Raw genomic sequence first — 25,411 nt, 5'->3', positions numbered from 1 at the left:
ATCTTAGGAAACGAAACCTCAACACTGATTATGTTTACATGTTGCTGGACTGAATAGTCAACAATCCAGATGGTGCTGTTGAAAGGGCCCCCTAGTAGAGCCATTAGGGCCAGGATCTACACAACACACAACAGATACAAGCTGAATATTAACTGCTCCAAACTTGACTGTAAAAAATACGACTTTAGTAATCAAGTTGTCGAAGCGCAGAACTCATTACCGGGCTAAATAGTGTCAACCCCTAACCCCCAACATTTTACCCTTAGACTAATTATGGTTGACCTCTCCAGATTCCTAAGAGGTCAGTAAGGGGCGTGCATAAGCGCACTAGTGTGTCTCCTGTCCCCTGTCCTATTGTCTCTTCTATAACTCTCTATCTTTTTCTTCTATCACTATATATACACTGTATACCTCTCTATGCATACATACATACACACAGACATACATACATACACATACACATACACACATACACGCATACACACACACACACACACACACACACACACATATATATATATATAAAATGTTTTTAGCTGTATGTATATATATATATCTTCTATCACTATATATCTCTTCTTCTACTATATTATTCCTACATCTTCTCTTCTATTGATTGATGTACTATGTGTATATCCCCTGTAACCTCATTGCATTTTGGACAAAATAAATAAATAAATAAAAATAAACAGGATTTACCAACCACGTCTGCTGGAAGTTTGTTCCAAGCATCTACTACTCTTTCAGTAAAATAATATTTTCTCATGTTGCTTTTGATCTTCCCCCCAACTAACTTCAGATTGTGTCCCCTTGTTCTTGTGTTCACTTTCCTATTAAAAACACTTCCCTCCTGAACCTTATTTAACCCTTTGACATATTTAAATGTTTCGATCATGTCCCCCCTATGTGCCGTAGGTTCGCCATCACGGCCTTAACCTCCTTCTGCATCTATTCAACCTCCTGGCCACAAAAGGATCCACTTTCCATTCGCTTTCTGTCCCGGAGAAATCAACTTACCTCTTCTTTTAGCCATTCGTATTCTTTAATTTCCCTGCGGCTGATCTTGTCAATGTGCTTAACCGCATTCTGGGGAAATAATCCAAATAGCCCAGAATTAAAATTGTAATGTTTGCATTGAAGGAAGCAAGAAAAGAAAGATTTAGACAGGATACCAAGGCGTCAGCAACGGTTACGCGGACCGGTGCGCAACCTCAATATTTATTTATTTACTTTACTTTAATTTACTTTACTTTACTTATTAGATTTGTATGCCGCCCCTCTCCGTAGACTCGGGGCGGCATACAAATCTAATAGGGATCATGGCAGCTGTATGTGCAGCTATGTGTTCCTGACGCATGCAACATGCCCCCGTGCAAGATTTGGCGAATGCGCAGCAAATAAAATTTTGCATGAGGACACTTGCATTAGCGAGATTTTGGTGATTTTCATCGATTTTTGGCTTCTGCGCATGCGCAGAAGGAAAAATATAGGCAAAAATCGGCAAAATCTCACTCGCACATCTTCACATGAGATTTTGCTTGATGCGCGCGCCCCTGTGACAACCTTGGAGGGAGCACTGGTAGCAGCAAAGACAAGCAGCAATTCACTGCAAGGCGTGTATCAGAAATGTGACACAATACCAAGTCAGTTTTATGTTGTTAATTTTCCAGGAGATCCTCTTAGCAACTAATGGCATTTTATACAGGTATTCCTCAATCTATGGCCATAAGGGAGTCCGCCCATCATGGTTGTAAAGCATGATGGTCATAAATTGGGTCACTCAACCTGATTTTACCACCTTTTTTTTGCAGCAGTTGTGCCTATCGTCCCTGTCCTATTGTCTTCTTTTGTTACTTTTTATCATTACTTATCTAATACAGTGATACGTTGTCTTAAAAACTTAATTGGTTCCGGGACGAGGTTCTTAAGGTGAAACGTTTGTAAGACAAAACAATGTTTCCCATAGGAATCCATGGAAAAGCGATTAATGCGTGCAAGCCCAAAACTCACCCCTTTTGAAAGCCGAAGCGCCCGTTTTTGTGCTGCTGAGATTCCCTTGAGGCTCCCCTCCATGGGAAACCCCACCTCTGGACTTCTGTGTTTTTGCGATGCTGCAGGGGAATCCCAGCAGGGGAATCCCAGCATCGCAAAAACGAGCGCTTCGCTGGCAACAGAAGTCCGGAGGTGGGTTTTCCCAGCAAAGGGAGCATCAGTGAAATTGCAGCAGTGCAAAAACACCGAAGTCCTCAAAACCCCACCTCCGGACCTCTGTGTTTTTGCGATGCTGCAATTTCACTGAGGCTCCCCTTGCTGGGAAAACCCACCTCCAGACTTCCGTTGCCAGCGAAGCATCCGTTTTTGTGCTGCTGGGATTTCCCTGCTGGGATTCCCCTGCAGCATCACAAAAACATGGAAGTCCAGAGGTGGGTTTCCCATGGAGAGGAGCCTCAGGGGAATCCGAGCAGTGCAAAAACGGGTGCTTCGCTGGCAACGGAAGTCCGGAGGCGGGGCATCCCAGCGGCGGCGGTGGGTTTGTAAGGTGAAAATAGTTTGTAAGAAGAGGCAAAAAAATCTTAAACCCCGGGTTTATATCTTGAAAAGTTTGTATGATGAGGCGTTTGTAAGACAAGGTATCACTGTATTTTATTTGTACAAATTACCACCCTATAATTGTTTGACAAATAAATAAAAAAAAATAAAAAAATAAAAAAATTAAAATAAATTAAAATAAAATAAAATATAAAATAAAATAAAATAAAATAAAGTGAGCACTGTGCTTGCAAGGTGTCTACTGATGTTCATTAAATGGACTGGTTTTGCTGAAATCCAAAGCAAATGCCAATTTCTGGTGAAAATGTCCTTAAATGTGGTTGACAGACCAGGGAAGGGTCAGCGGTTGAAACTTTGGAACTGAAGGAGGCCCGTCATAATTTCGAACAGTCGTAAGTCCACAACTGCATAAAAGCATCATAAAGAAAGTATCAATATTATCCATAGTACATTAAACAGCATAGCAATAGCACTTATATACTGCTTTACGGTGCTTCACATCCCTCTCTAAGCAGTTTACAGAGTCTGCCTATTGCCCCCAGCAATCTGGGTCCTCATTTTACCACCTCAGAAGGATGGAAAGGCTGAGTCAACCTTGAGCCTAGTGAGATTCGAATTGCCAAATTGCAGGCAGCCAGCAGTCAGCAGAAATAGCTTGCAGTACTGCATTCTAACCATTGTGCCCCCCTGGCACATCAGCTACTGAAAAGCTCAAAGGAATTTGGCACTATCTTTTCCAGGCGACAAATAGTCTTAAAAGACATAAGCTTTTATGTTGCATCTTTTTTTAATAAGCCTATGAATAAATGTTTATTAAATGGTACTACTAGATTCCTGTTGATTTTCACTACCATAAATAAACACGGCTCTCCCACCAAGTTTACTGAAGCTAAACTATACTTTACTTTACTATAATTTCCCCAACCCAAACCATGTATGTATTTTTGTCCAATTTCTTTTGCCTTCGGGCATGTCTGGGTGAGATCATTCAAGGGCATTGAGTGAGGTATCATCAGTACGCTGATGATACCCAGCTTTACATCTCCACCCCATGTCCAGTCAACGAAGCAGTGGAAGGGATGTGCCAGTGTCTGGAGGCTGTTGGGGCCTGGATGGGTGTCAACAGACTCAAACTCAACCCTGATAAGATAGAGCGGCTGTGGGTTCTGCCTCCCAGGGACAATTCCATCTGTCCATCCATCACCCTGGGGGGGTGATTACTGACCCCCCCCCCCAGAGAAGGTCTGCAACTTGGGCGTCCTCCTCGATCCACAGCTCACATTAGAGAAACGTCTTTCGGCTGTGGCGAGGGGGGCGTTTGCCCGGGTTCGCCTGGTGCACCAGTTGCGGCCCTTTTTGGACCGGGAGTCACTGCTCACAGTCACTCATGCCCTCATGACCTCCAGGTTCGACTACTGTAACACTCTCTACATGGGCCTACCTTTGAAAAGTGTTCGGAAACTTCAGGTCGTGCAGAATGCAGCTGCGAGAGCAGTCATGGGATTTCCCAAATATGCCCATGTTACACCAACACTCCGCAGTCTGCATTGGTTGCCGATCAGTTTCCGGTCACAATTCAAAGTGTTGGTTATGACCTATAAAGCCCTTCATGGCACCGGACCAGACTATCTCAGGGACCACCTTCTGCCGCACGAATCCCAGCGACCAGTTAGGTCCCACAGAGTGGGTCTTCTCCAGGTCTCGTCAACTAAACAATGTCGCTTGGTGGGACCCAGGGGAAGAGCCTTCTCTGTGGCGGCCCCGACCCTCTGGAACCAACTCCCTCCAGAGATTAGAATTGCTCCCACCCTCCTTGCCTTTCGTAAGCTTCTTAAAACCCACCTCTGCCGCCAGGCATGGGGGAATTGAGATACTCTTTCCCCCTGGGCCTTTACAATTTTATGCATGGTATGTCTGTATGTAGGTTTGGTTTTACAATAAAGGTTTTTAACTGTTTTAATATTGGATTGTCATATGCTGTTTTACTACTGTTGTTAGCTGCCTCGAGGCTACGGAGAGGGTGGCATACAAATTCAATAAAATCAAATCAAATGTCTACCACATGTGATAATATTTTCCAACATGGGGTGGTGGTGTAATTGTAATTTTGAGGACTGGTCATAAGTATCTTTTTTTGAGTCCACTGTAACCTTGAAGGGTTGTTAAGTGATTGGTCATAAGTCGGAGCTATTGTGTTCATGACCCAAAATTCTGGGGTCAAATGTGACTGGGTCATTTTGGGAAATTTCTAATGTATCAGGCACAAGGCAACTCTGAAAAACCAGATGAAGAGATGCCATTAAGCATCTGACATAGCAAAATCAAACATACCTCGGTGGCCCATTCTTTCTTTAACTCCATCTGTCTCAAAGTGGTTTTGTCAATTCTTTCTTTTGCTTCTTCCAAAGAAATTCTAAAAAATTCTTAAAAGGGAGAAGAGGGCGGTGAGGAGACATATAGAAGAGACATACAGTAACACCTCGTCTTACGAACTTAATTGGTTCCAGGAGGAGGTTTGTAAGGCGAAAAGTTCGTAAGACGAAACAATATTTCCATAGGAAACAATGTAAAAGCGATTAATGCGTGCAAGGGGGGGGAATTGCAAAATGGTGCTCCGCTGGGCGCTGCCGCCCGGCTGTCACCTTTTGAAAAAGCCAGAGGGCTTCTTGGGGTTATCCCGAACCTGAACTTTTTGCCGAACTTTTCAGGTTCGGGTTCGGGAGGCCGCCGAGAACCGCCGCCGCCCGCCTGTCAACTTTCGAAACAGTCGGGGGCTTCTTGGCGTTCTCCCGAACACCGAACCTGGAAGTTCGGCAAAAGTTCGGGTTCGGGTTCTGTTGTGATTCCGTCTGAGGCCCCTGCTCAGAGGGGGAGGATGAGGAACAGGAGGTTCAGGCAGACGGGGAGGAGGAATCTCAGGCTGAGGGAGAGGGAGGACAGCCAGAGTCCCCCGAGAGGGAGCTCTCCCCAGCAAGCAGCCTGGATTCCTTAGATGAAAATGCACAAGCAATAATTGATCTCCAGCAGAGAAGAGCAACACAACGAAGGGGACAATTAGACAGGTACTTTCAGCACTAAAGAGGCAACAGCTGGGTTTGGGTGTGGTGCTCTCGGAAAGGCTGAAAAGGCAGACCCACCCTTCCTGGCTTGTGGAGTATTATCTTTGGGAGTCCTGGGACCTGGCTGTGATCTTTGGCGTCTTGGAATTCTGGTTTGTGACTTTGAATACTGAAACCTTGGGGGAAAAAGGTGTGGGTCTTATTCTCTACAGTGGTGGGTGTGCCAGCAAGAAGTCTGCTGTATTGCCTGGCCATCAGGACTCTGCTGTGAAGTCTCATAGCCTGCCTGTTGGGAAGAACAGGTTTTTCTCTGTGTTTATTTTTCTAACTATAAAGTGCTTTTGCTTTTACCAGCGTGTCTGGATGCTTTTTCCAGTTGGTGTTGAAGTCTGGGGGCACCCAGACAGAACAGGTTCGGGTTCCGGCTGTTTCAGAAGATTACAGCCTGGTGGCGCTGCCCAGCGGAGTGCTGTTTTTGCGATCGGTGGCGGTGTTTTCGGCCGATCTGGAGGCTCAAACGGAGATGGGGAATCCCGATAGGGAATTCCATGGGCGGAGCTTTGACGTCTCGAAAAGTTCGTATCACGAGGTACCACTGTATATGGTTAGGCCTTTTTAAGATGTCATCCAGAATTTAAATTAAATTATGACAATTGAGACCAGAATTCATGTGGCTGAATGAGAAATGTGTTAAGTGAGTTTTACCTCATGTTATGACTTTTCCTGCCACATTTCTTAAGTGAATCACTGCGGTTGTCAAATTAATAACACGGTTGTTAAGTGAATCCAATTTTCCCATTGATTTTATTTTATTTATTTATTGATTGATTAGATTTGTATGCCGCCCCTCTCCATAGACTCGAGGTGACTCACAACAATAACAAGAACAATGTAAGAACAAATCTAATAATTTAAAAACACTAAAAACCCCATTATTAAAAACAAACACACACACAAACATTCCATGTATAAACTGTATAGGCCTGGGGGAGATGTGTCAGTTCCCCCATGCCTGACAGCAGAGATGGGTCTTAAGAACTTTACGAAAGGCAAGGAGGGTGGGGGCAGTTCTAATCTCCGGGGGGAGCTGGTTCCAGAGGGTCGGGGCCGCCACAGAGAAGCCTCTTCCCCTGGGTCCCGCCAGCTGACATTTAGTTGACGGGACCCGGAAAAGGCCAATTCTGTGGGACCTAACTGGTCGCTGGGATTTGTGTTCCAGAAGGCGGTCCCAGAGGCATTCTGGTCCGATGCCATGAAGGGCTTTATAGGTCATAACCAACACTTTGAATTGTGCCCGGAAATTGATCGGCAACCAATGCAGACTGCGGAGTGTTGGTGTGACATGGGCATATCTTGGAAAGCCCATGATTGCTCTTGCAGCTGCATTCTGCACGATCTGAAGTTTCCGAACACTTTTCAAAGGTAGCCGCATGTAGAGAGCATTACAGTAGTCGAACCTCGAGGTGATGAGGGCATGAGTGACTGTGAGCAGTGAGTCCCGGTCCAGAGAGGGCCGCAACTGGTGCACCAGGCGAACCTGGGCAAATGCCCCCCTCGCCACAGCTGAAAGACGGTTCTCTAATGTGAGCTGTGGATCGAGGAGGACGCCCAAGTTCCGGACCCTCTCTGAGGGGGTCAATGATTCCCCCCCCAGGGTTATGGACGGACAGATGGAATTGTCCCTGGGAGGCAGGACCCACAGCCACCCCGTCTTATCCGGGAGGGTTATAAAAATTGATCATGTGACCCCCAGGACACTGAAACCGTTATAAATGCATTTATGTCAGGCATCCAAATGTAAATAATGTGACCATCGGGGTGCTACAATGGTCATAAGTGTGAAAAATGGTCATAAGTCGCTTTTTCAGTGCCGTTGTAACTTCAAATGGTTACTAAGTGAACTGTATGTCGAGGACTACCTGTATTCAAGAATTAAAGTGAACAATTCTGGTTTCTCTCAAGTTTCAGTTACCATCCAACTCAGCGTTACTTGAGCAACGATTGGTGCCAATTTTTGCTCTTTTGGCCAATACACAAAGTTCCCTTCAACTCGTCTAGTGTTTCCAGATGTTTTCTTCCCGCTGTTCCCAGCGTTTCCCACCAGCATGGCCAAGAGGCACACAGGCTCCTGAAACATCTGGAAGACGCTATGTTGATTCAGCCCTGTGGTTCTATCTATCCCGCATTTCTCCCACTTAAAATCTGGAAAGAATTAAGAATGGGAAATTCTTGACTCCACACTTGACATGGAACTACATCGGCCAGCTGGCAATACAGAAACAAGTGGGAGGAGGAACTGTTAGGATATTAAATTTAGTAGCTGGAACGGTAAAATGGACAATTTTATTTTATTTATTTACTCATTTGTCCAATACACAAATACATAGGAAGAAAAATAGACATGTGATAATATAAAAGAGGGTGAAAGTGAACTTAGAGGAGAGGATATAAGAAAGGAAGAGAATATATAAGATAGGTGAAAGAAAGGAGAGACAATTGGACAGGGGACGAAAGGCACACCAGTGCACTTATGTACGCCCCTTACTGGCTTCTTAGGAACCTGGAGAGGTCAATCATGGAGAGTCTAAGGGAGAAGTGTTGGGGGTTAGGGATTGACACAATTGAGTCCGGTAATGATTTCCACGCTTTGATAACTTGATTGTAGAAATCATATTTTTTACAGTCAAGTTTGGCACGATTTGTATTAAGTTTGAATCTGTTGCGTGCTCTTGTGTTATTGCGGTTGAAGCTGAAGTAGTCATTGACCGGTAGGACGTTGAAGCATATGATCTTGTGGGCAATACTCAAATCGTGTTTTAGGCACCGTAGTTCTAGGCTTTCTAGGCCCAGGATTGTTAGTCTATTTTCGTAGGATGTTCTGTTTCGAGTGGAGGAGTGAAGGGCTCTTCTGGTGAAATATCTTTGGACATTTTCAAGGGTGTTGATGTCTGAGATGTGGTATGGGTTCCAGACAGATGAGCAGTAGTCTAGGATGGGTCTGGCAAAAGTTTTGTAGGCACTGGGGCAGAACACACAGCTGTAGCTGATTGGTTGAAGAGAGCTGGTTCCCGAGGCAATCTATGCTGTGATTGGTTGCTGTGGTTGCAAAGGGGGAGTATTGGGGCCTGGTGACTGACGGCCCCTCCACCAGCCAAAACAGAGGAGGAGGAGGCCTAGGCAAGGCAACCTACTAGGGTCACCCAGAAAGCAATGCACCACATTTTTTTTCTCAGCCTACAGTAATGGTATGAATATGAAACTTTAGATATACATTATTTGAGTTGTCAGGAGTGCGTGTGTAAATTTTGCATTTCTTCAGACAGATAGCGTAGCTGCAGCAGTGTTTCGAAATGGTGTCTGTAAGTGATGTATGTTACAAGCAGCGTGCCATCATTGAATTTCTCACTGTAGAGTGTTGTGGTTAGCTCTGGCCCAGCTCCTGCCCCAAGGACTGTGGATGTGGGGGAGACATCCACATGCTGCAGGCCTGTTTTGCCCCCGGTGGAATCTGATGATGAAGGCTCCTCTGACCAAGAAGACATGAGTGACATGGAGGAGGAGAGTGTGGCAGACAGCTCAGAAGGAGATTAATTATCTAGCTCCTCCTTGGATTCAGAACAAGAGTTAATGATACAGCCACGCATGCGGAGAGCGATGCATAGGCAGCAACAACTGAGAGATTATTATCAAAGAAAATGAGGCCACCTGTGGTTGGGTGGGGCTGTGGTCATTAGTGAGGCTGCTATAAATAGCAGCCTGTGGGTTTGGCCATTGTGGAGGATTATCTGATCATTGTGTTTCATGACTGCTTTATGACTTTGACCTTTTGTGTGCTGATTTTTCCCCACTTTGAAACTAAACCAGGGCAAAGTGCGTTTCACTTTGTGAAAAAAGAAGGACTGTGAATTGCCTCACAGATGCAAGCTAAGTATCACAGAACTGATAAGGGACTTGTACCAATTACCAGTTTGGTTGGAGACAAATGCACTTTGCTATACCAAAAGAGGGCTTAGGTTAAGTGAATTTTCATTATAAAGAACATTGTTTTGAATTTTCAAATGTGTGTGTGTCTGAAATTTGTACCTGTGAATTTTTGGGAGGAGTCTACCAGAGAGCCCGACAGAACATAGAGAAAGAAACTTAGGAACATTCACAAACGTTTGTGTACAGCTTATGGAGAATCTGCAGTCGACAGAAATACGGTTAGTCGCTGGGCACAGAGGGGGAGGCCATTAGAAGATGGTTCGGCAGAGCTCCAAAGTTTTGTGACCAGAACAAAGAGTGGTACCGTTTGGGACAATGGGATCTGAATGACCAAAAGTCTGCACAGACATGTGATAATTTTAAACCAACTTCTTAGTAGGCCTCTAACCAGTCACTGGGTTGCTACTGGTACAAATAAGGATGCTGCACCGGTAGCGAAAGTTGTGCTGCGCGCACAGCTTAGCTTCTCCTGTGCATGTCCCAGCTTGTTTTTGCTTCTGCGCATGCGCAGGAAGAAAAATCTAATGAGAGGATGCACACACGTGCAAGATTTCAGCCATTTTTTGCTTCTGAGCATGTGCAAAATCAAAAATAATTGCTGAAATCTCGCCCATGTCCTGTCGGAATATTTTGCTACCTGCGCGTGCACAGAAGCAAAAAACATGCTGGGACAGGTGCAGGCACATGCAGGAGAAGTAAAGCTGCATGCGCAGCGCACCAGTGGCAATGGGAATGGGAATCCGCCTCTGCCTCTAAGAGATTCTTGCCTGCAATAATGGGCAGCCAAAATTTTTACTGCCACACTGTGGGTCTGGCTTATTTTGTGGGTGTGGCTTAATGGTCATGTGACTGGGTAGGAGTGGCTTGCCAACCATGTGACCAGGTGGGAGTGACTTGAACGATCATTATCGTTCAAGTGAAGTGTTAAGTCCTCGACTTAGAATCTTACCATTGTCGCTCACTGGGGTGACAATTGGCTTCGGGTTTCCCGCGCTCTCCTTCCTGGGTTGCCCCCCCTGACTCAGGCTGGGAAGCTAGGCGAACGGTTGCTGCCAGAAGCATAAATGCTGCCAGCGACGTTTCCCCCCACGCCTTCTGTTTGCACCTCAGGTGGGAGGTGGCCGCGTGAGGCTGGAAGGGAGCCGGGCAGGAAAGAGGGAAGCTCGTCCGAGGGCAGGAAGGAGGAAAGAAGAAAAAAGCAAGGAGCGCAGACACAGCAGTAGGGAAAAAAAGGAGAACTGAGACGAGACCAGTAATCCAGTGTTGGTTATGACCTATAAAGCCCTTCATGGCACCGGACCAGATTATCTCAGGGACCGCCTTCTGCTGCACGAATCCCAGCGACCAGTTAGGTCCCACAGAGTGGGCCTTCTCCGGGTCCCGTCAACTAAACAATGTCATTTGGCGGGGCCCAGAGGAACAGCTTCTCTGTGGTGGCCCCGGCCCTCTGGAACCAACTCCCCCCGGAGATTAGAATTGCCCCCACCCTTCTCGCCTTTCGTAAGCTCCTTAAAACCGACCTCTGCTGTCAGGCATGGGGGAACTGAGATATACTCTTTCCCCCTAGGCCTTTACAATTTATGCATGGTATGTTTGTTTGGATGTATGATTAGTTTTACAATAAGGGTTGTTTAGTTGTTTTAATATTGGATTTACATGTTCTTTTTTATTATTGTTGTTAGCCGCCCCGAGTCTATGGAGAGGGGCAGAAATCAAATCAAATCAAATCAAATCAAATCAAATCAAATCAATCCAGGAAGTGACAACCACCGATAAGCTTGAGTTGAATACTCATCTTCATTTCTGCCGGTGAAACTGTGTTCCACCCCGTCCTGCCTGCTGACCACCACCCCTGCTTACCTGTCATTTCTTCAAGATCTTCCTTCAGCTTTTTAATATCCTGCTCCAAGAACTGAATCTGATTTCCGTGTTCGCTGCTTCCCACGTTTTTGTAGGAGGTCCAGTAGTCAATTTCAGTTTGTTTTTGGACAAGTTTCTGCTCAACGTATTGTATCTGGAAACGCATATCTAGGGCAAGGCAACATTTTCAGTACAGTTATAATAATAACAACTGTTCTGTCTATGCAGGCCAATGACCCAAATTAAAACACAAACACACACACACACTCGAAGCATAATAGAAAAAAAGTATTTTGATTACTACACATTCAGGTGAAAAATGGTTAATAGTTTCAGCTCAAAATTAGTCCATTCTGGCAGGGTTCCCAGCTTAATAGTCTCTGAGATAAGAACAGGTCCCGGGGCGGAAGCAAAAACTCATTAGGGAGAATTCCTTTGCAGTGATTCTGTCAATCAACTGACAGAGTGATCTGAAAGCATAAAGTGTTCCTGGAACTCACACATGGCCATGATTTTTCAAACATTTTTTGCCATACCCACTTCTCCCAAGTTTGTTGCTTATATAGGGACAAGGCGTGGCCAAGAATCACATAAAGCTACTAATGCAAAGATCCTTTCCTTCTCAAATATTCATGTCTGGGCATTGTCCTCCTCACTCTTGCGTCTAACATGGGCTCCTCCACATCCTCTTCTGACTCACTTAATACCATAACTGGGGTCTCACATTGAACCTCAGTCTCTCAGACTCAGAAGAGCGTATCGGTAGTGATACCCGTTCAATTTTATCAATATCTTTTTGTAGGTGAGGTCTCCAGAACTGAACACAGTATTACACTCTTAACTGGGGCAGAACAGAACTGCCGCTACATCTGTCCCATTTTTTACCCACCCACCTCAAAGCAACCACTCAGGAACCTCTTGTGAACCAAAATTCCTAAAAGCCCTCCAGCAACGATCCTGGTTCTTCAACCCTCGAGAAACCACAGCTCACCTCTAATAAGTTTCTCCTGATCTTTCATGTACTGCCATTTGGCCATCATGGCTTTCTCAACGTCATCCCGAGTCACGATTTCTACTTTTTCTAGTTCTTTCTCTTGCTCTTTCAGGGCTGTCAGCAGGGCTCGGATGTGCTCCATCTGTTCAAATTTGAGTTGCTGATTCTGGTGGCAGGACAGAGAAGGCGTACTTTGGATGGTTCTCCCTAACAGTCATTCCTGCACATGCACAGGAAGCAAATCTCACCAGGGGGCGCTTGTACGCGTGAGATTTCGGTGGGTTTTTTTGCTTCTGCGCATGAGCAGAAGCAAAAAACCCCAACCCGCCGAAATCTCTCTACTGCATTTTGCGCAGAAGCAAAACCATGCTAGGAGGTGTGCACAAAAGCTAATTGAAGCTGCGCGCACATCACAACTACCGGTGCGGGTCCTCATTCGTAGCGCTAGCAACCCAATACTGGACAAGTGCACCCAGTAACTGGGCAAAGAACTCATTGTTAAAATTTTTGAAGGCCACCCCTGCAAAACGGTGTTCCATAACTAAGATGGGTCCCTCTTCCCAGGGGTGGGCTACCCTACCGGAATGGGAGCATGCCCCTGCTCCCCCCGCACATGAGCGATTCAACTTCTGCACATGCACAGAAGGCAAGCAAGCACTCTTTCCAGGGTTTTTTCGCTTCTACGCATGCGAGCGTGGGCGGTTGGGGAGAGCTGGTGCAAGCGTGGGTGGTGGGGAGCAGCTGGCGTAAGACATGAGTGAGGGGCTTGCGGCGGGGGAAGGCAGCGCTCGCGGTGGGGGAAGGAAGGGCTTGTGGTGGGGGAAGGCAGCGCTCGTGGCGGGGCAGGGCAGGCGTAGGTCTGGGGAAGTGCCGATTTGGCGTGCACACCTGGCGGCACCACTGGAGCTAGGCTACGTGCTACATTGCCACCACTGGAACTGCATTCCTGACTGTTCAGGGTCGGGCCCACCCCTGCCTCTTCCTGAACCTCAAGAAAGCCCATTTGCTTGCTTACTCTTTCTTTGCTTCTCTCATTCTCGGCTTCCAGTTGCTTGATTTCAGCCAGGAGCTGATCAATGACATCTTCCTTAATCTGAATTCTGAAAGGTAATGAAGGACAAAAATAAGCGGCCGTGCTTTCAGAAAGTACAATGCTCTCTTCGCAAGGAAAGGTGGAAACACCAGCGGAAGAAATAGGCTGAATATTTCAATTCTCTGCTTCAGGTTTCATTTTAAAGGAATACAGTGGTACCTTTATTTACGAACATAATTCGTTCCGTGACCAGGTTCTTAAGTAGAAAAGTTTGTTAGAAGAAGCAATTTTTCCCATAGGAATCAATGTAAATGCAAATAATGTTTGCGATTGGGGAAACCACAGAGAGGGTGGAGGCCCTGTTTCCTCCCAGGAGATTCCTAGAGAGGCCCCACAGAGGCTTCTCCCCACCTTTTCTGGCCCTGTTTCCTCCTAGGAGATTCCTAGAGAGGCCCCACAGAGGCTTCTCCCCACGTTTTCTGGCCATGTTTCCTCCCAGGAGATTCCTAGAGAGGCCCCACAGAGGCTTCTCCGCATGTTTTCTGGCCATGTTTCCTCCCAGGAGATTCCTAGAGAGGCCCCACAGAGGCTTCTCACTACCTTTTCTGGCCATGTTTCCTCCAAGGAGATTCCTAGAGAGGCCCCACAGAGGCTTCTCCCTGCCTTTTCCAGTTACAGTTTTGGAAGCTCGGGTTTGTAAGTGGAAAATGGTTCTTGAGAAGAAATGTCCGTTAGGAGAGGCGTTCTTAGGTAGAAGTACCACTGTACAATGAAACCTTCAGTCAGGGAACGTTGATGCAAAAGAGCAAATGTTGGCGGTTTTATTTGACTGCCATATTTTATTTTATCATTTCCACAACACACATGATGGTAATGAATATCTCCGGGACCGCCTTCTGCCGCACGAATCCCAGCGACCAGTTAGGTCCCACAGAGTTGGCCTTCTCCGGGTCCCGTCAACTAAACAATGTCATTTGGCGGGACCCAGGGCCAGGGGAAGAGCCTTCTCTATGGCGGCCCCAAACCTTTGGAACCAACTCCCCCCAGATATCAGAGTTTCCCCCACCCTCCTAGCCTTTCGTCAGGCATGGGGGAATTGATACTTTCCTTCCCCCTAGGCTTATAAAAATTTATGCATGGTATGTTAGTATGTATGATTGGTTTCTAAATTGGGGTTTTAAATTAACTTAAATATTAGATTTTTTTACATTGTATTATTATTGCTGTGAGCCGCCCCAAGTCTGCGGAGAGGGGTGGCATACAAATCTGATTAATAAATAAATAATAATAAATAAAGTGATAAAAATGAGGTCATTTGCATGGAACCCAGCTGCTGTGGCCTGGAGGTGGAGCTCACCTTATCCTCAAAACGTTGCTACAGAGCACTGCACACCAAGTTAACTAGACACAAGTACAGTTGTTCCCTGAATGCCATTACTCTGCTAAACAAATAATTCGCTCAACATTACGTACTGTTACTACTATTTTTTTCTCATCATTCCTATCACTTATTTCCTCCCACTTAGGACTGTATGACTATAACTTGCTGCTTGTATCACTAAGATTTTTATTAATATTGATTCTTTCCTGATTGCCTATTTGACCCCTATGACAATCATTAAGTGTTGTACCTCATGATTCTTGTCAAATGTATCCTTTATGTACACTGAGAGCATATGCACCGAAGACAAATTAAATAATAATAATAATTTATTAGATTTGTATGCCGCCCCTCTCCGAAGACTCGGGGCGGCTCACAACGATAAAAACAATATTATAATGGCACAAATCTAATATTAAAAAACTAAAAACCCTATCATAATTAAAAACCAAACAGCACATACATAACAAACATAAATTATAAGGAGCCTGGGGGAAAGATGTCTCAAATCCCCCATGCCTGGTGGTATAGGTGGGTCTTAAGTAGTTTACGGAAGACAAGGAGGGTGGGAGCAGTTCTAATCTCCGGGGGGAGTTGATTCCAGAGGGCTGGGGCCGCCACAGAGAAGGCTCTTCCCCTGGGGCCCGCCAGACAACATTGTTTAGTCCAGTGATTTTCAACCTTTTTTGAGCCGCGACACATTTTTTACATTTACGAAACCCTGGGGCACATTGAGCGGGGTGGGTGGGGGGCGCTAAAAACGTTTCGACAAAAAAATTCTCTCTCTCTTCCTCCCCTTCACTCTATTTCTTTCTCCCTCCCTCTTTCTCTCCCTTCCTTCCCCTTTCTCTCTCTCTCTCTCCATCCCTCTTTCTTTCTCTTCCTTCCTTCCTCTCTTTTTTGCTCTCTTTCTCTCTCCCTCCCTACCTCCCTCTATGTCTTTCTCTCTCTCTCCTTCCCTCCCTCTTTCTCTCTCTTGCTTTCTTTCTCTCTCTTTCTCTCTCTCTTTCTTTCTCTTGTTTTCTCTCTCTTGCTTTCTTTCTCTCTCTTGCTTTCTTTCTTTCTCTCTTTCTTTCTCTCTCTCTTTCTTTCTCTCTTTCTTTCTTTCTCTCTCTCTTGCTTTCTTTCTCTCTGAGTTTCACGGCACACCTGACCTTGTCTCACGGCACACTAGTGTGCCACGGCACACTGGTTGAAAAACACTGGTTTAGTCGACGGGACCCGGAGAAGGCCAACTCTGTGGGACCTTATCGGCCGCTGGGATTTGTGTGGTCACACTTGGTCAATAAAGATTTCTATGCTATGCTATTCTCAATGATGCAACCTCCGGGCACGCGCAGTGCTAAAAACCCAGCTGCACAAAAATTCATTTTTTTACGACTTATACATACTGAAATGCCAATAGGGCTTCTGGAAAATAGGTCCTAGGCTCTTTGGATACTTGTGAAGTTCCTTTCTTTTTCTTCTCTTTTTTCTTTTCCTTTGCCATGGCTTGTCTTTATGAAGTCAAACAAATCTGGAGGTCAAGAAAGATAATAAATTTATTTATTTATTCATTCATTCATTCACTCACTCACTCACTCATTCATTCATTCACTCATACATTCCTTCCTTCCTTCCTTCCTTCCTTCCTTCCTTCCTTCATTTATATTTGTATGCCTCCCCTCTCCGTAGACTCGGGGCAGCTAACAACAATTACGACAGCACCTAAGCACCTGGGCTAATGATTCCAACACAATCCTACACTTTTTTTTTTTTAGAAAGTCTGTTCTATTAGGTTCCTTATTATTGATTTCCTGAGGATGTGGTATAGAAAGCAGCCTAAATAATAATGTATTTATCTATCTTTCCTTGTTTTCTTTGTAACAGTTCTAGGAGAAAGGCTTAATTATCAATTGAAATTTAAGTTTTGGAAATGTTTATGGAGAATCTCTAGCAGTTGCAAACTTTAGTCAAACAACTGGATTGTTTGATTGATTGATACATTGGGTATTAATAATTGTTTTGCTCAAGTGCCGCCTTTTTGTTAGATACATCCCCTATCAACGCAAAAGAGATTAAAGGGCCACATTTCATGAGCAAAGCAAAACATTGCAGGTCCAGGGATTTGGCACGAACCTCTCCCAAATAGTCCAATTTTCTTATCAAGTAAAAACAAAGTCCAGAGAGTCCACACACACAATCCTGAACAGCAAAAACCACGATCTTGACGAAACAATGAATCAGATAAACTGCCATGAGGCTAAAACACCAGGCTGCACTTTTATCTGTAGCACTAATTACAGCAGCCCCACCCAACCACAGGTGGCCTCATTTTCTCTTGTAATAATCCTTCAGTTGTTGTCTCCTACGCATCACTCTACGCATGCGTGGATGTGTCATTAATTCTTGTTCAGAATCCAGGGATGATACAGATGATTGATCTCCTCCTGGGCTGTCTGCCAAACTCCCCTCTTCCCTGTCACTCACGCTTCCTTGGTCAGAGGAGGCTTCGTCGGAAGATTCCATCGGGAGCAAAACAGGCCTGCGGCATGTGGATGTTTCCCCCACATCCACCTCCACATTCCTTGGGGCAGGAGCTGGGCCAGAGCTAACCACAACACCTTCTAGTTTCCTTGACAGCTATCCATCTCTGCACGATCCATCACCTTTTTAATTACCACCCCCTCTTCTGGTATTTTTTAACTTTTCCATTGTTGGGCATGCTTTGGCTTTTTAAAGTAGAAAAACCATATTTTGTCTGTTGTACCCAGTTCTTTCTTTGTGCTAAAGAACAATCAAAAACTCAAACAGGAAACCCTGTTTCTGGAATTGAGATACGCTCCTCTTTAAATGTATATATTTATCACTGAACACAACAATTTCTAATTGGGAATATATATATACAGGGATACCTCGTCTTACAAACGCCTCGTCATACAAACTTTTCAAGATACAAACCTGGGGTTTAAGATTTTTTTGCCTCTTCTTACAAACTATTTTCACCTTACAAACCCACCGCCGCCGCTGGGATGCCCCACCTCCGGACTTCCGTTGCCAGGGAAGCGCCCGTTTTTGCACTGCTGGGATTCCCCTGAGGCTCCCCTCCATGGGAAACCCCACCTACGGACTTCTGTGTTTTTGCAATGCTGCAGGGGAATCCCAGCAGAGCAAAAACGGGTGCTTCGCTGGCAACGGAAATCCGGAGGTGGGATTTCCCAGCGAGGGGAGCCTCAGTGAAACCGTAGCATCGCAAAAACATACAGGTCTGGAGGTGGGGTTTCGAAGACTTCCGTGTTTTTGCGATGCTGCAATTTCACTGATGCTCCCTTCACTGGGAAACCCCACCTCCGGACTTCTGTTGCCAGCGAAGTGCTCGTTTTTGGAATGCTGGGATTCCCCTTCTGGGATTCCCCTGCAGCATCGCAAAACCCCGAAGTCCGGAGGTGGGGTTTCCCATGGAGGGGAGCCTCATGGAAATCCCAGCAGTGCAAAACGGGTTCTTCAGCTGGCAAAAGGGGTGAATTTTGAACTTGCACGCATTAATAGCTTTTCCATTGATTCCTATGGGAAGCATTGTTTCGTCTTACAAACTTTTCACCTTAAGAACCTCATCCCGGAACCAATTAAGTTTGTAAGACAAGGTATCACTGTATTCCCAATTAGAAACGGTTGTGTTCAATCATTTCTAGTTGTGTCAAAAGCAATCCACGATTCCTTCAGATGACAATCAAAAATATGGGAATGGAATGTGCTACAGATAAATGCACTCGCCCCCAAATACCACAGTTATAGAGTTTGCTGTCCAAGTGTGATTGTCCCCTGAAGAATTCCAAAATGTAGAACATGTGGCAACACTTTAATAAAACAACATATTACAAATATTAGTTCATGAACAGTACAGCATTTTATCAGAACACACTGTAACGTATTAAATGTGTCTACTGCATGTAGACACATTTAAAATAAAAATAAAAATATGGAAGCTGTTTTATGAGCAATATCCAGATTTGGTCAACCCAACTCCTTCCCAAAATTAAAGGAATTTGAGCTACATACTATATTTTATTGTTTCATTGCGTTCTGAGTAATATCTCACACAAACTTAGCTTGCCTGCTCCTATTCCAAGGAGCAACCATAAAGATGTTATCTCAAATACAGCAGAGAAATGAACAGAACTGAGTTAAGAACAAGAAATTCTTCCTTTAAACAGGAATTGGGTGGCTTTTAGATTTTGTAGTAAGGGAGGGAGGGAGGAAGGAAGGAAAAGGACAAAAGAAAGGAGAGGACAGAAGGATGAGAAAAGAGAAAGGGGATGGAAGAAAGGAAGGAAAGAAGGATGGATGCATGCTGGAAAGAAGAGGGAAGGACGGAGAAGGAAGAAAGGAAGGAGGGAAGGAAGGATGATAGATGGAAGAAGGAGGGAGGGAGAAGAAAGGAAAGGAAGGAAGGATGGATGGATGGATTATAGAAAGAAGAGAGAAAGAAGGAGGGAGAAGGAAAGAAGGAAGATAGAAAGAAGGAGGGAGGGAGAAGGAAGGAAGGAAAGAAGGATGGATGATGATAGAAGGAAGAGGGAAGGAGAAAGAAGGGAGGGAGGGGGAAGGAAGGAAGATAGAAGGAAAAAGAGGGAAGGAGAAGTAAGGAAAGAAAGGAAAGGATGGATGGATGGATGATAGAAGGAAGAGGGAAGGTGAAGGAAGGGAGGGAGGGAGAAGGAAGGAAGGAAGATAGAAGGAAAAAGGAGGGAAGGAGAAAGAAGGAAAGAAAGGAAAGAAGGATGGATGGATGGATGGATTATAGAAGAGAGAGGGAGAAGGAAGGAAGGAAGGAAAGAAGGAAGGAAGATAGAAGGAAGGAGGGAAGGAGAAAGAAGGGAAAAAAGGAAAAAAAGGAAAGAAGGATGGATGAGTGGATTATAGAAGGAAGAGAGATGGAGGGAGAAGGAAGGAAGGAAGGAAGAAAGGAAGGAAGGAAGGAAGGACTATTTTGTCATTCTTCCCCCTGCTCACCAGCGCCGCCCTCCCGCCCTGCAGGGGAACTGCCTTACCCAATTTCTCTCTTCTTGGAGGAAGATAGGAGGGAAGGAAATACTACATCCAGCTGCTTTCTTTTGATTGGCTGCCACCGCAAACTTTACCAGTTGCCGAGGTAACCGCGCCAAGATAGGCTCGAGGAGCCTAAGACACGGCCGGCCGCCTCCAGCGGTTCCTTCGTCCTTTTAAACGGGAGAATGGCTCCCTCTTGTGTCTTAGCTTAAAAACTGCAAGTACAATTAGACGCCGAGGAAGAAAGCAACGAGCTGGTAAAAACTTTTAATTTGGTCTTCAAAAACGGAGTCATGCCTTTTGTTTCCTCTCTATATTGCAATATTTTCTTGGAAAACCAATAAAGAACAAACCTGAAAAAAGGGAAAACCTGAAAGAGGTTCACAAGTATAATGTTTATATAACTTAACTTACAAAGAAAAATTCAAGAGCAAAAATGAAACCTTTCTATCTTTCTATCTTTCTATCTTTCTATCTTCCTACCTACCTTCATATCTATCTATCTATCTATCTATCTATCTATCTATCTATCTATCTATCTATCTATCTATCTATCTATCTATCTATCTATCTATCTTTCTATCTTCCTACTTATCTACCTACCTACCTACCTACCTACCTACCTTCATATCTATCTATCTATCTATCTATCTATCTATCTATCATCTATCTATCTATCATCTATCTATCTATCTATCTATCTATCTATCTATCTATCTATCTTTCTATCTTCCTACATACCTACCTACCTACCTTCATATCTATCTATCTATCTATCTATCTATCTATCTATCTATCTATCTATCTATCTATCTATCTATCTATCATCTATCTATCTATCTATCATCTATCTATCTATCTATCTATCTATCTATCTATCTATCTATCTATCTATCTATGATTAGAATTCTATGCTGCCCTATTCCTTGAACTCAGGGTGGTTCACAAAAAATAGTACATAACATGTAGAAATCTAACATTTAAAAAACACATTAAAACTCCAATTTCTTGAAAAACCAGGCACACCAATATGTCCATGTGATTATCTCTCCCCCCCCCCCCTCTTTTATACAGCTTTTGGGTCATTTTTATTGTGCTTCAGTGTACATTTTTTGGTGTACATTTTTTAAAATTTATTTTTGATTTGATTTGATTTGTATGCCGCCCTTCTCCGAAGCCTCAGGGCGGCTGACAACAGTAATAAAAATAATATACAAGAACAAATCTAATATTAAAAGTCTAAATAACAGTTTAACATTAAAAGCCTAAAAGCCCCATTATTTAAAAAGCATACACACAAACATACCATACATAAAACTACATAGGCAAGGGGAGATGTTTCAGTTCCCCCATGCCTGACGGCAGAGGTGGGTTTTAAGAAGTTTACGAAAGGCAAGGAAGGTGGGGGCAATCCTAATCTCTGGGGGGAGCTGGTTCTAGAGGGTCAGGGCTGACTATTTTGTAATCAGATCAATTCTTTAAAAAAATTAATGAACAGCCCTTGGAAAAAAGCCTCGAAGGACAGGAGGTACTAGGATTTAGGATGACTCTCTAAACCACCAGAACAATTTTAATTTTTTAAATCATCTCTGTTTCGCTCATTTGCTACAGCATTTTAATTTCTGCTTCAACAACTTAAAGGTCTTTTTTTTTAAAAAAGAAATTTTAATTCTACCCTTTTGTGGGTAATAGTGTGATTACAAATTTTACTTCAGGAGTACTGCAGCTTACATTCTAGGTTTTTAAGATCTTAAAGATATGGCTTTTATTAATAGGTAAAGGAATACTAATGGCAAATTTTAATTAGAAGATAATTGGGCTTATCTGGATGACAAAAATTAGAAAGAATGGAATAGGGGTATGATGGTTACTGAAATTAAAGAGGTAGATGGGATTAAAGAATTTGTAATCTGAATATACAGTCGTACCTCTACCTACAAATGCCTCTACTTACGAACTTTTCTAGATAAGAATCGGGTGTTCAAGATTTTTTTGCCTCTTCTCAAGAACCATTTTCCATTTACAAATCCAAGCCTCCGAAACTGTAACCGGAAAAGGCAGGGAGAAGCATCTGTCGGGCCCCTCTAGGAATTTCCTGGGAGGAAACAGGGCCAGAAAAGGTGGGGAGAAGCCTCTGTGGGGCCTATCTAGGAATCTCCTGGGAGGAAACAGGGCCTCCACCCTCCCTGTGGTTTCCCCAATCGCACACATTATTTGTTTTTACATTGATTCCAATGGGAAAAATTGCTTCTTCTTACAAACTTTTCTACTTAAGAACCTGGTCACAGAACGAATTAAGTTCGTAAGTAGAGGTACCACTATATAAAATTTACTAACTCAAGGCTATTTTGTTGTAACAAAAATAGAAGGTATATAGTTATTGTATGTTATTATGTGGAGAGAGAAAAAATACCCCCCCCCCCCAAAAAAAAACCCTTTGTAAATGAAGAAAGGTATGAATAGAACAGAGATCTTGCAGGTCATCAAGTCCAACCCCTGCTTAAGCAGGAAATCCTACAGCACCCCAGCCAGATGGCAGTCCAATCTCCTCTTGAAAGTGTCCAGAGTTGGGGAGTTCACAACCTCCGCAGGCAGGCTGTTCCACTGGTTGATTGCTCTGTCTGTCAGGAAGTGCTTCCTTATTTCCAGGTTGAATCTCTCCTTGGTCAGCTTCCAACCGTTTTTCCTCGTCTGGCCCTCTGGTGCCCTGGAAAACAGCGTGACCCTCTCCTCTCTGTGACATCCCCTCAAGTACCTGTAGACTGCTATCATGTCCCCTCTGGCCCTCCTTTTCTCAAGGCTATCCATGCCCAGTTCCTGCAATCTCTCTTCGTAAGTCTTGGTTTCTAGTCCCCTAATCATTTCGGTTGCTCTTTTTTGCACCTTCTCCAGAGTTTCAATGTCTCTTTTGAAGTGTAGCGACCAGAACTGAATGCAGTACTCCAGATGTGGTCTGACCAGGGCATTATAGAGTGGTATTAATACCTTCCTAGTCTTGGAGTGTATCCCCCTGTTGATACAGCTTAGGATTGTGTTGGCCTTTTTAGCTGCTGCTGCACATTGTTGGCTCATGTTTAGTTGATTATCCACCAAGACTCCAAGATCCCTTTCACAGTCGCTACTGTTATCTATCTCCAAATCAGGGGTGCTGGAGTTTTCCTCTTATTTAATAATTCTCCGTTCCCTTATTATTTTATTTATTTATTTATTTATTTAGTCCAATACACAATGAGGGTTTTAGTGGGTGTATATCTATATACACATAGTAAAATACATGATGAAGGTTATAGAGGAGATACTCATAGTAAAATATATCTAAGAAATAATAGAAAAGAAGATATAGTAATAGAACATATCAATGAAAGAATAGAAGAAGAGATATAGAAATAGAAGAAAGGTATAGGAGATATAGGAGAGCAATAGGACAGGGGATGGAAGGCACTCTAGTGCACTTGTACTCGCCCCTTACTGACCTCTTAGGAATCTGGATAGGTCAACCGTAGATAATCTAAGGGTAAAGTGTTGGGGGTTTGGGGATGACACTATGGAGTCCGGTAATGAGTTTCACGCTTGGACAACTCGGTTACTGAAGTCATATTTTTTACAGTCAAGTTTGGAGCGGTTAATATTAAGTTTAAATCTGTTGTGTACTCTTGTGTTGTTGTGGTTGAAGCTGAAGTAGTCGCCAACAGGCAGGACGTTGCAGCATATGATCTTGTGGACAATACTTAGGCGTCTTAGTTCTAAACTTTCTAGGCCCAGGATTGAAAGTCTAGTCTCATAGGGTATTCTATTTCGAGTGGAGGAGTGAAGGGCTCTTCTGGTGAAGTATCTTTGGACATTTTCAAGGGTGTTAATGTCTGAGATGCGATATGGGTTCCAAACAGATGAGCTGTATTTGAGGATGGGTCTGGCAAAAGTTTTGTAAGCTCTGGTAAGTAGTGTGAGATTGCCAGAGCAGAAGCTACGTAGGATTAGGTTTATAGCTCTTAAAGCTCTTGAATTAATAATTGTTTTGCTCAAGTGCCGCCTTTTTGTTAGATTCACCCCCTATCAACACAAAAGAGATTAAAGGGCCACATTTCATAAGTAAAGCAAAACATTGCAGGTCCAGCGATTTGGCACGAACCTCTCCCAAACAGTCCAATTTTCTTATCAAGTAAAAACATGTTTAAATGTTTATTTAGCAGGAGGAGGTGATTGTTCTTGTCAGCTGCCTTCTGACCTCAATTCCTTTTTTGGGTGGATTGCTCTTCCACGAAGTTAAGCTGAGTTAGCACATGCTTTGGCTATTCTAAGATGGGAATCGGCGGCTTGCGGTCAGCTCTATAACTAAATAAAAGTTGCTTGTGTTACTAAAACTGGAAGCTTAATCTACACCCACAGTTTTTTGATTGATCAAATCCTTCCAGTCCATTAAATGAGTGTTCTAGGGCAGTGTTTTTCAACCAGTGTGCCGCAGCACACTAGTGTGCTGTGAGACATGGTCAGATGTGTTGCAAAGTTCAGAAAGAGAAAGAAAGCAAGAGAGAAAGAAAGCAAGAGAGAGAAAGAGCGCGAGAGAGAAAGAGCGCGAGAGAGAAAGAGAACAAGAGAGAGAGAGAAAGCAAGAGAGAGAGAAAGAGAGAGAAAGAAAGCAATAGAGAGAGAAAGAGAGAGAGGGAAGGAAGGAGAGAGAGAGAAAGACATAGAGGGAGGCAGGGAGGGAGGGAGAAAGAGAGCAAAAGAGAGGAAGGAAAGAAGAGAAAGAAAGAGGAATGGGGAGAGAAAGAAGGAAGGGAGAGAAAGAGGGAGGGAGAGAGAAATAGAGCGAAAGGGAGGAAGAGAGAGAGAGAATTTTTTTGTCCAAACTTTTTTTAGCCCCCACCCTCTCCCCGCTCAATGTGCCCCAGGGTTTCGTAAATGTAAAAAATGTGCTGCAGCTCAAAAAAGGTTGAAAATCACTGTTTTAGGGCTTTAAAGACAGAAACCTGAAGATAAGGAAAGCTTCTTCACCTCGACAAGGAGTCAAGTTAGTCACACCATTGTTGTACCAAGATATATTTTTTTAAATTTAAAATAGTCGCACAAAACTCTAAACCCCACAACGGAATAGTAGATGCCCACACGGTATCGTTTTAATCCCATTTCCCCCTTTTCGTTCAGGTCTGTTATCAAGATGTCTGAGGTTGCTTATGTCCCCAAAAAGCCAAAATTTTAGGTTCACGGAAAACAGAATTTGTAACTAATTGTAAGGCTTTTGAATAATACCCTACATGGTTTATTTATTCGATTTTTTAATGCCGCCCTTCTCCTTAGACTCAGGGCGGCTTACAACATGTTAGCAGTAGCACTTTTTTAAAAAACAGAGCCAGCATATTGCTCCCCACAATCCGGGTCCTCATTTTACCCACCTTGGAAGGATGGAAGGTTGAGTCAACCTTGAGTCGGTGATGAGATTTGAACTGCTGACCTGCAGATCAGCTTTAGTGGCCTGCAGTACTGCACTCTACCCGCTGCGCCACTTCAACTCTATCTCGGTT

General features: G+C 44.0%; 1 protein-coding gene across 1 annotated transcript in view; it reads right to left on the bottom strand.

Annotated features, from left to right (window-relative positions):
- Positions 1-19,970, bottom strand: part of CCDC83 (coiled-coil domain containing 83) — a 31,895-nt gene extending 11,925 nt beyond the window's left edge. The window contains exons 1-7 of the mRNA XM_070751636.1: positions 19,892-19,970; positions 16,253-16,377; positions 13,463-13,547; positions 12,445-12,613; positions 11,454-11,621; positions 4,882-4,973; positions 1,018-1,086 (exon numbers count right to left, since the gene is read on the bottom strand). Coding sequence (XP_070607737.1) covers positions 1,018-1,086; positions 4,882-4,973; positions 11,454-11,621; positions 12,445-12,613; positions 13,463-13,547; positions 16,253-16,350 — 681 coding nt within the window. The 5' untranslated portion in view covers positions 16,351-16,377; positions 19,892-19,970. The remainder of the gene's footprint in view (positions 1-1,017; positions 1,087-4,881; positions 4,974-11,453; positions 11,622-12,444; positions 12,614-13,462; positions 13,548-16,252; positions 16,378-19,891) is intronic.
- Between the last annotated feature and the right edge of the window lie 5,441 nt (positions 19,971-25,411).

The sequence above is a fragment of the Erythrolamprus reginae genome, chromosome 4, assembly GCF_031021105.1.
Source record: "Erythrolamprus reginae isolate rEryReg1 chromosome 4, rEryReg1.hap1, whole genome shotgun sequence".
In the NCBI taxonomy this organism is placed as follows: Eukaryota; Metazoa; Chordata; class Lepidosauria; order Squamata; family Dipsadidae; genus Erythrolamprus; species Erythrolamprus reginae.
The sequence above is the reverse complement of the archived record's forward strand: the minus strand, read 5'-3'. Positions and strand labels throughout refer to the sequence as shown.